General features: G+C 39.8%; 1 protein-coding gene across 1 annotated transcript in view; it reads right to left on the bottom strand.

The window, feature by feature from the left end:
- The window catches only part of LOC117942350 (WD repeat-containing protein 49-like), a 23,671-nt gene that overhangs the window by 5,595 nt on the left and 6,738 nt on the right, over positions 1 to 11,338 (bottom strand). The window contains exons 8-13 of the mRNA XM_034867762.1: positions 9,731 to 9,898; positions 9,326 to 9,474; positions 8,522 to 8,755; positions 7,888 to 8,052; positions 5,240 to 5,355; positions 3,779 to 3,909 (exon numbers count right to left, since the gene is read on the bottom strand). Coding sequence (XP_034723653.1) covers positions 3,779 to 3,909; positions 5,240 to 5,355; positions 7,888 to 8,052; positions 8,522 to 8,755; positions 9,326 to 9,474; positions 9,731 to 9,898 — 963 coding nt within the window. The remainder of the gene's footprint in view (positions 1 to 3,778; positions 3,910 to 5,239; positions 5,356 to 7,887; positions 8,053 to 8,521; positions 8,756 to 9,325; positions 9,475 to 9,730; positions 9,899 to 11,338) is intronic.

Below are 11,338 nucleotides of genomic sequence, written 5' to 3' on the forward strand. Positions count from 1 at the left end.
CCGAACATATAAATCAGAGCATCACTGCTTGAATAATATTTCATCGCTGCTGCATTGGTGTTCTGATTTCTACACTAGCATTTCCATTTCTGAAACATTTTAGGCTGTCCATCAAAGTTCAGATGAGTTGGTCTTTGGTCGCTAGGAAGGTGTTCAGCCATGGAGGATTAAGGGATCCCAGGAAAGAAGGAAGGGTGAAAGGGGGGATGTGACTGAAGGAGGTACACAAGACCCCTGTGTACTTGTATCCTGCTGTGTGTGTGTGTGTGTGTGTGTGTGTGTGTATCCAAGCGGAACCTAGCCAAGACTGAATATGGATGAGGAGGCTTCAGTCCCACATCAGCCAAATGCTCCTGCTGCAACTTGATTAAACTTGAGACACAAACAAACACATGGAGACACACACACACACACACACACACGAACACACACACAGAGCATGTGTGTTACCAACAGAACTTTAAATTGACTTTTGTCACTGGTGGCCTTTATGCCACCACTGCTTTCACTTGGCACATGGGGTTCCTAACACATAATTTGGCAGCATGCATGCTTTGATGTGAAAACAGCATTACTCACTGAAACCCTGAAGAAATATGCTGGAAACTAAAACTAACGCGTCATTGCTTTTAGAAGCCGCCTTTGTGCTCGATGGATTTAGGGAAGAAAGAATTAGCAAAAATAGTTTGAGGAAAGCGATAGTTCACTTCCACCTTTTGTTTAGTGCACGAGTCGATAGGTGCGGAAATGTAAGAAATCAAGATGTGAATGTGAAAAAGAGAGAGAGAGCAATGCACAGCATATTTAAGTGTAGGAGGAATTTATGAATGAATTACATCAATTTAGGATATATATTTTCTTTTGGACAAGGCAGAAGTTGATCTGGATAAACTAGTTTGACACCCACAAAGTGTTTTGATGAAAGAGATACTGGTTTAATTTTGTGTCTCTCTTTAGGAAACCATCAATTTTATGTTGAAGATCAGGCAGAGTGCTGCTTATGATAAAAATACTATTTATGGGGAGAAATAATCACTTGCATTCATCAGAGTCACAGCTTTTGTTTTGTCAATTATTATTTGCATCACCTATTAAAACAAGGATTCAGTAATTGGTTTAAGCCTTAAAATACAATCACACTCACATTTCAGATACCTATGCAATTAAACACCTTCAAACACATACAACATTTATAATTTTCTCTCTTTTCAGAATGTACAAACCACAACCCCTGCAGCCTTACAATGCACACACACACACACACACACAGACACTTGAAAGCACTATGTGTCATTTTCCCACTGAGGAAGCTTTAATAAACATAACTTAAATTGGGCTTTTGGATTAAATTGAAGGTGGAAGGTGCTGCTGTGTGTGTGTTTGTGAGCAGAAATGCAGCAGGCTAGCTAAGGAGATGAGATAAAAAATAAACAGAAGGGAATGCAGAGTGTCAGGGTAAAGACTGGGAAAAAGAGAGGAAGCAAGCAGAGAAAGGAGCTGACCACACTAACAGAAATTGGGGAGTCAACTTTAAAGAAGTTTTGAAGTGCACAAAGTAGCTCCTGAATTGTGCTTTTGTTCTAGCTCCAGCTATTCATTTCCTTCCAGACCATTTCTCCCTCCAGCTTTGAGAACACCCACTCTTATCTACCTTTTCACCTCCATCCATCACTTTATCACTCTCTATAGTTATCTCTAGGGTTGATGCGTCCCAGAAGAGAAGTGTCCGCAGTTTATGTCTGCACTCGCACAGACTGGTAAACTGAAACTCAACTTTCAATTTAAGAAGCAAAGTAAAACCACTTCACAAACTGAAGAGCATACTGGGGCAAATTGGTTGCAGTGTTTGTTGATAGTTGGTTATAGAAGTGGACCAGTGACTGGAGGATTGCCAGTTCAATCCATCTAAGAACATCTAAGGATGTGATGAGTGATGAGTTGCCATGCTGGTAGTAGCCTATCTTTGCATGGTCATCAATGTGCTTATCTTTTGTTGACTTTTTTAATGTAACTTGCAAGCATTTTGTTTCTTTGGTTAATGGAGGTTGTCAGTGTTGGGATAGGGATCAAGTGCCTAAGGGTTGAATTCCATGATACACACGATCATAAAGAAAAAAAAGAAAACTGTACAAATCATGTGCACAAACTTCGGGGATGGGCTCCACAGTTAGTGAAGTGGATTAAAAAATAAGAGTGACAGAAAGAAGAGAGAAAACTCTTTGTCTTCCACCAGAGGCACCGAGTGCTTCAGCGTTTTAATGAGCGCTGGTGTGATTTTAGCTCTACTGATTTCACATGTGTGAGTCATTTCATACCACCGAATCCATGCACTGATTAGTTGCATGATCATTTTGATGGTAATTCTGGATCATTTTCTGGAATGTATGACTTTTTCTTAGTTTTTCAATTACACAAGGAATACCATCGGCGAGGTAATAAATACAGACACAAAAAACCCTACACCTGCTGGTCCTACCTAATACTTGTGCAGACAAAAACAACAGACAAAAAACACTGGCATGACAAAAACAGACAAGCTCTCTGTGGGTAGTGCTTAGTCCAGGTTAGACAGTATTTCCTCTCTCAAACAGAGGGACAGAGAGAGACAAATTTGACACAAAAATGAGAAAATAAAAGCAAAGAAGGAATAAGTGAAATGAGTGTGTTTTGTAACTTTTTATTGGAAATGTATCTCTTTCTAATCAGATGAGTGTTAACGCTCAGCAGAGTACTGTATGTGTGTGTTTTTTTAATCATATATACTGCTTGACCTTTCCAGTTCACCTGCTTAAAATACAGCTTTAATTAAGAATTTAATTAGAATGGAACTTGCCAATTAATGGGCTCTGACATGTAAAGGTTTTAGCCCGCGGTGGAGCCAAATGTTAGATCAGAATAGAGAAAGAGGAAGCTGTTGTTTCTCAAAAAAATGAAATACTCATTTATGAAATAAACTGCTAAAAAAGCTTGTTAAATACTGAATTTTTCACTCAGAGTGGCAAACAAAAGACAGAGAGAAGAACTCTGACTTAAAAGGTTCTGGCAGGGTTTCTAATTAGATCATGTTCACTTCACTTAAACGTTTACTTTATTTACTTACACTCTAATTTGACTGTATCTATAAATACTGCGTAACGTTTTTTTTTAAAAGAGCTAAAATGCAGTGTTAACCTTTGAAGTTGTACTACGCATTCCTCGTTATGCAAGGCCATGCAGGGCCACATACAAGCACAGTTGTACTTCTGATTGGGAATTCTGAAACAGATATAGTCTCTTTCTTTCCTACACATTTGCACAGACACACATAAAACCACAGACCCATTTCCAGCATAAAGTGGCATGTGGAGCACAAGTCCTTTGATATCAAAACCACTTACTTAAATCAGCAGATACCTGCTCCAAATCATTTTTCATTTTACTGAATTTCGTCCCTTTTTCATTTTCATTCCAGAGTCTTTGTTTTCTTTCTCCCCTCTTTCCATCACTTTGTTTTCTCTGCATGAGCCCTTGCTCCTAATTTAAATCATCAAAGTGTAATTTATTTTTTTAAGTGAGAGAACGCACACAAATACAGGAGCACACATGCACCCTAATGACATTGGGTACAGTTCTGTTAAATAAACAATTAATGAAAATGAAATGAACGTAAATGAAAGTTGACTACAATAAGTCAATTATTTAATAAAGTGTAATGGTGACAAGTTTTCTTTTCAATACAAAGACAACACACACACACACACACACACACACATGCAAACATACATACACAGACACACACCTGTGACCAGAGTCTGTGGAGGCTGGAATGCGGCACAGAGCAGATCACTGCGATGCTGAACACCTCCCTTCCACTCAGACGGTTCAACAAAAGATTTTGAGAAGGAATGCAGACGGAAAACCGTTAACATCCTACAGAGACACAGAGAGAAGGTGGTGCTGAGAAGTGAGGAAGGTGTTACATATATACATACTACAACCCGTACGTAATTTCTTAACGGTATGCTGTATGTTGATGTTCAACCTGGTTCATCAACACATACACACACACAAAAACACACACACACACACACACACACACAGGCATTTGGGTTTGCTTGGAAATCAAGCACATTTAGTGTTGTGATACAACACTTATACATTATTACTATAATTATTATAATTATTATAATTATTATTATTATTATTATTATTATTATCCTTCTGTAATCACTATTAGTAGAAACACCAGTATGAGTAGCAGTGGCAGTAGTAACAGTATTCGTATATTTATATTAGTAGAATATAAAAATAATAATAGTAGTAGTAATAGTAGTATTATATATTATAGCAATAGAAATGGAAGATGTACCAGTCCTTTAATATTTTGTTATATGTCATGACAGCACTTTTATTGCTGTGCAGGCAGTGTACATGAAATAAAAACATTGTGCACTATTGTTTCAAACAGAAGCATATGTTTATCAGTGGGATGGGGATATTTCAACCTGCATGAGATTGCATGAGCAGCAGAAGGCAATCAAACTTTGAATTAGATGTCATGCGACGCAGCACTTTATGGATTAAACTGTGGTGTAGGTGGATGTGAAGAAAAAATAATTATATGAGTGATGGAAGTCATAACGGTAGTATTTTCTTTTGCTACTACTGATTGGTCGTCTATGTTCTCTTTACCGCTGTGACACCCCCAGAGAGCAAGAAATTGTGTGTGTGTGTGTGTGTGTGTGTGTGGGAAGAGAAGAGAAGAGAAGAGGAGAGAAGAAAGAGAGAAAGAGGAGTCATATAACTTGATAGCACACTGCTGAGTACAGTTCACTGGGTGTGAAATGATGATGATGAAGATGAAGAGCAGATGTGAGTTAGGTATAAAACTCACACTCTTTCTCACTTACACACACACACACATACGCACGCACGCACACAAATTTGAGGAAGCGATAATCGTTAGTGTCCAGATGTCAGGTTGGCTCTGACTCGTTGGCAGGCACAGGTAGCAGAAGAGGACAGAAACACACACATACACTATCTTTTTAACATACACACATACTTCTTTTCACAATGTGCAAACCTACACAGTCTATGAGGGTGTTACTGCATCAAAACTCATGATACTCACTTCCTGGGTCCTAACCTTTCTTCTGTAATGCATTCAGTATTTGAATAAGAGAACCAGAAGATGCATAATCTAAGTAAGCAAATATATTATGATAATAATCACACTTTATACACACATCTACAGTACCTTTCCCAGCCCATCACCAGTATACTCCTCCTCAGCAGCAGGACCTGGGAGATCTCTACAGCCCGACCCAGGCCGGCGTTCATTCTGTGGAGGCAGCGACCATTGAAGTCCCACACCTGCAGCACAAAAATCACTATCACAACACTAAATGTGCTGAATTTCCAAGCAAACCCGATTGCCAACACCAGCTAAAGAATAACTTCCATTTTTTAAATTTTTTATTAACTTTCATTTCAGCTTGTTTCACCGCTGCCAACTGTAGTGATCTTGCTTAATACTGGATTATTTCAAAGATTTTTGTTCCCATCAGTTACTTAGACACAAAAACATAGGAAAATAAGGTCCAGGTTGAAAAAAATGCTAGTTACCCTTTCACATGTCACCTTCATGTTTCTTAAACATTATGTTGTTACACAAAGTGCACATGCCACTCCCTTTCAGTTATCAGTATTCAGTATCAGTTATATTCACTTTTTGAAAGAAATCCAACTGCTTATTTCATCAAGAAGTGAAATCAAGATGTTTTGGAATGTTGTTTAGGTTGTCCACATTAGGACACAAACTATCAAGCCACTACTGTACATCCATAAAACATGACAATCTCAGGTTATATTTCACACCGGCTGTCCAATTTTGCATGACGAGGCAGTTTGTATCTGTGTTGTGGCATTTAAAAAAGAAACACTGATTGGCCCAATAGGAACAGTTCAATTAAAAGGTCAAAATTGCAAATTCTGAATGGCCCTAACTGCTACACCACAGGTTCAGTGTTGATGAAAATTGGAGAGATGATGCATCTTGTTGCTAATTGGCCCAAGGGGGGCCTGCTTCTTCTGCTGAGGATTACTTGTGTAGTTGTTTCAAATGGCAATGTGAGTGTATACCTGACACTGCTTGCTTTCACAAGATGACATGGCTGCATCCTCACTAGGGCACATGGGGTCAGAGAGCTGATGTGGTTGATTATATTGATTGTAATATGAATCATTATTTTACTCATCTGTTGAGAACAATTGCACTGAGCTTGTCATTATGCAGTGCTTGAATGTGGAGTGCATACACAGTCACAGAGTACTGCTTGTTTGAAATACCAACCTAATTTGACACAATATCATGCATAGAAGACTAGAACTTGTTTTGTTGCAACGCAAACATGTGAACAAACACTTGTTATACATGGTGTCAACATGCATAGCCTAACACACACTGTCTTACGTCTGCTTGAGAGGCACATACCAATACCTTAGAGGAATGCATTTGTTGATTTAAATTAAGACTCTCCTCACAAACGGTATATCGGACATTTTCCACTGACTCATACTGCTTCCTAATGGTAGGTGCCACTTGACACTGGCATGCCACGCTTGTGGTTACCGACATCTGACTGTCACACCAGAACAGCTCCCTGATACATGTGCAAATGGGATGCAAATATTCCAATTTTACAACATATACTTCCATTAATATTGTGTTTGATTTTTTCTTATCTATAAAAAAATACATAAAAAAGATTAGTGTCTAGTAAATGCTGTGAATGAGAACAAGTTACCACAGGTCTTCAGTGACCCCACCTGGCAGATGCTGGAGCTTGCCCTTACTGCAGAGTCATGCTAAGTTGGAATTTATTCTAAAACTGTATATCTGGTGTAATCAATACAAACATTTATTGTCATTATAGACAATCTGAAGGTAAACAATAGTAAATATGCAGCAATATGGAATATTGCAAAGGCCAATCAATGGCAGTGAAAAAAGGCATGTACTACTGGATTAAGAGTGGTGTGTCAGAATGGCACAAATGCTGTATGACTGTGGTTGACCAGATTATTCTTTATAAGCATTTATGGTAAATAATAAACTACATGCAATACATATGCCTTGTTAAGGTTCACTGGCACACAAGGTTTATATGATTCAATGTAAGATCGCATGCCACAAATAAAGTGCAACAATTTGGTCGGATGATTTTTGTCATTGATTAGTCGGACGGCTATGACTGTGACAGTGGCTATGGTGGTTAAGCTACAGCCACGTTAGCTAAGGCTAGCACTATACTAGTTTTGGCTACATGGCCATGGATATCTTAAATTATTTTACAACCAGTGATAGAAAACATTGCACGTGAGCTGACAAAAGAAGAGCAACTCCACATATTTATTCCGGGGGGATTTGTGAAACAAATCACCAGAATGATACTAGCAGTGTTTTATTAAAGATTGGAGCAAAAGTGACCTCTTCAACACCCCTATGGTAGATAAAACATAAGAAATTGTCCTTGTGTCCATCTGGTGCCCTTCCAGTGGATAAAACGGGATGCAGTACCTGTGGGTAACAGCTGCATGTGGTGGAGCCCCACTGCATGCAGCTGGTACCCTTTTCATTTTTTCCACCCCTGCACTTCAGACAGCCTGAGTCTGGGTGTATGCGTGCCAGACCCACTAAATGACAACAAGTCATTGAATCGTTACATTTTTAGGGGTAATTACGAATTTAAAAAAATCTTGTGCAATTTAACAGTCAGCCACTTCACCTTCCTCTTACTCTATTCCCTGCTGGTTTTACATTTCAGAGTTTGCATCTCTATGACAATCAACACTTTCTACACGCTTCACAGCTGGACAAGTGTGTGCATGTGTGTGTCCACCTACTTTGACCTCTCCGTCAGTGCCTGCAGTAAACAGCCGTGTCTGCGTACCATCAAGGGCCATGGTGGAGATCTCAGCGTTGCCATGGCAACGGTGGAACTGTTTGACCTTTTGGCCCGTGTCAGCCAGCCAGCAGATCACAGAGGAGGCAGAGTCACTGCTAACTACCTGCAGAGTGAGAGAGACGGAGAGGATATCAACCATCAAAAAGAGTTTGATCCTTTCTAATGCTGCGACACAGGCAGGTTCCACTCATGTATTCTGTAAAGCCAAACAATTCTCCACGCTTTGTTACACTTTATTTTATTGGATGCACTATTTTCTTGTTTATTTGGGTTGCGTTCCTACACTGTGTGGGTAACTAATGTCAGCTGTGTAAGTCTGTCAGACAATGGGTAAGGGGAACAAAACATGCAATAATGATTCATTATCTGTTGACTGATATCTACTGACAAAGAGCATATGATTGAATGTTTTGGAAGAGCAAGTAAATGGACTTTGAGATTGTATTGTTATCAGCTGTTTCCAAGGTTAAGAATGAATTTCTAACATCTGGTTTATAACAGCTACAAGCCCTACCTACTGCTTGCCATTTGTCTCTGAATAAAAGTCCCTAGGAGTCATTTCACCTGCATACCTGTCTGAACAGACTATTATACAGCACACAGGTAACAGGGTGCTCATGGCTGCTGGTCCTCATCTCCTCCTTTGTGGTCTCCAGCAGGAGTAGCAGGCTGTTGAAGGAAAGTAAAAGGAGTTGACGCTCCTCGTGGAGAAACAGGATGGTGTGTGTTTCCTCCTGTGTCTTTGGAAAGACACCGGCCAGACGGTGAACACACAGCTGACGAGACACATCCCAGAGACACAGGACCTGGGAAGTATATGAGCAGATGCACTGACAGTAGTGGTCGAGAGATATGTATATGTATATATCTTAAATTGTTAAGACATTATCATAATTACAAAACAAATACAATCATTGTCAAGAACAATGGTTAATCTAGCAGCCTGTGCACAATGTGACACTTAGCCAGATTTCACAAGAACTCTGTAATATTGTTTTTCGTTACAAAACAAGATGCCTGTCGCTGTTCCTGGAGCTCATCCAGAGGAATCTGAGGTAAAGCTTTCTTTCTTGAGTTTCTTGCAATGGCAGATGGAACATAAATCAATTGTAAAATAATTAATATCTTCAGAAAAGCCAATGGAAGGGGCACTACTAGCACCAACATCCTCTACATCAGACAGAAGAAGGGTTTAAAGGAAATGCCAGCTCTTACAATGGCAAAACAGGCTACCAATCATCTACACCATGGCTCCCTTCCTCTGCAGTAATTATAGCAAGGTATCACAATTAATATTACAATGATAGGGCACTTAATCATCACATTATCTTTTCCCAGCAGAGTGCTGCACACAGGGACACACACTCCAGTCCTACCTTATCTTTGGAGTAGCTGAGCAATTGTTGCCTTGTCTGCATGAAGCGAATTGCGGTGACAGGGCTTGTGTGCCCGCTGAGCGTACAAACTGGCTCTGAGGTCACATACGGGTTCCACAGCAAGACCTGATGATCCACACCTGCTGTGGCTACAACCAATCAGAATGTCCCAAATTAGCAGAGACGCTAACTGCAAATAATTACAGTAAACCATACTGTTTAAGTCCATCACAAAAATGTGTCCAATGTTCAATGAGGCGTTTGATAGTCTTTATGGCATTGTGTATGACAAACCTGTGATTTTAAGCTATATAAATGAAACTAAATTGAGCGGACAAACTGAGGATTCACTCTTACTATTCACTCTCACATCATAAACAAGTCTGAGTACACATTGGTCCCCACCTATGAGATTGAGTCCACGGTGGTGGTCTATGTCCCACACACCTCTCTTTGTAAAGAACGAAGTGACTCGTAGACTCCTGCTTTCCTTTTCCCTCCAGCCAATCACCATGCTGCTCTGCGGTTTGGTGCTGCACGACACAAAGGCTTCCAGCGAGCCCAGGTAACGTACTGCAGGATGCAGGGAAGAGTCAGAAAGAAAACGTACATTTGGTGTGACAGATACGTCAATTAGCTTTAGTACAACTACAATAGAGTGAAAGAACAAGCCTGCTCATGCAATACAATTTTAAACTGTAGGTGACGAGTACAGCAAGCCAACAGACAATTGGGCAATTAAATTAACTTTATGTAAAAAAGAAATTTAAAAAAATGTGTGTGGTTGCATTTCACTCTAGTATGTATGATAATTGCAAATATATTGTTTTAGTACTGCACCAGGCACTGTTGAGACAGCTAGTTTCAAAGTTACAACTGCAACTGATTTTACTTGTAACTCCTGAACTGTACAGATCACCTGGATAACTTGTTCCCATGATGTGTCGTAGAGAAAGCCTCGATATGAGCGTGTATGAACAATAAGTCTAATTCTTTCAAATGTGTGTGTGGGAAAATGTTAAAATCTGCACAGATTTTATCTTAATGTTCTCTTTTCAAACTCATTTTAAGGAAAGAAATAAGAAAACAATCTTAAAGTGAAGGCTTCCAAGCAGGCCTACTGCATGGAGCAATAATGCAGCAGAAGTTACTAGCAGAGGGAATAAATTAGTTTGAACTTCAACAAATTTGATGTAAAACAACATTGCAACATATTTTGATGATGACACACTGTTCATTAGTTGCTTCATCCTTGTGATGCCAAACTGCTTTCACTACCAGAGCTCTGAAGGACATCTAATCTCTGAAATGGCTGTGTTAAATGTGCATTGACCGCAACCCTTCTGTATAGTAAACCAACCAATCAACAGGCACTCAGCACCGCATAGAATTAGGCCGGTTTGATTTGCTCACTGGTATTACAGAAAATGTAATGGATCTTGCATCACCATCTGTCTCAATTAACACTTTGATTGAGAACAGCTAAATTGGATGCCACACATCTCCATTAGAGGCTGCTCAGCTTTCAAAAATTGCACAAATAAGTGCCGGTTGTGAGATGGCATGTGACAGTCGCAGGTCAAAGATTGGCCGCATTGCTAGGGCAAATAATTACATGTGATTGCATTTCGTACACTACGTCTTTTCCCCCGCCTGTGAATAAAAATATCAGTGGCTTTTCAGACAGCATCGCATGACTCATCATTTATTAATAGGGCCTTCTCTCTTTCGCTGACACACACAGCTCATAAATCAATGTATTTGTGATGCAGACACTCACATAGCCTACATAAGATCCGCTTTAGGGCTGCGTTCACATAGCCAAAAGTTGATCAAAATAAATGCTGATGATTGGCTGAGGCTGAGAAAAATTTCTTGGTAAGCCAATCAGAAGTAGAGTTGGGCGGGTGTTAGAAAGCACCCATAGTCGGACACAAAACAAACAACACAAGCGAGTCAGTCAACGAGAGACAGGTATGGGGTCATGAAATCAAGGAGGGGGGGGGGGGGGGG

This window comes from Etheostoma cragini, chromosome 3 (assembly GCF_013103735.1).
Source record: "Etheostoma cragini isolate CJK2018 chromosome 3, CSU_Ecrag_1.0, whole genome shotgun sequence".
NCBI classification, from domain to species: domain Eukaryota; kingdom Metazoa; phylum Chordata; class Actinopteri; order Perciformes; family Percidae; genus Etheostoma; species Etheostoma cragini.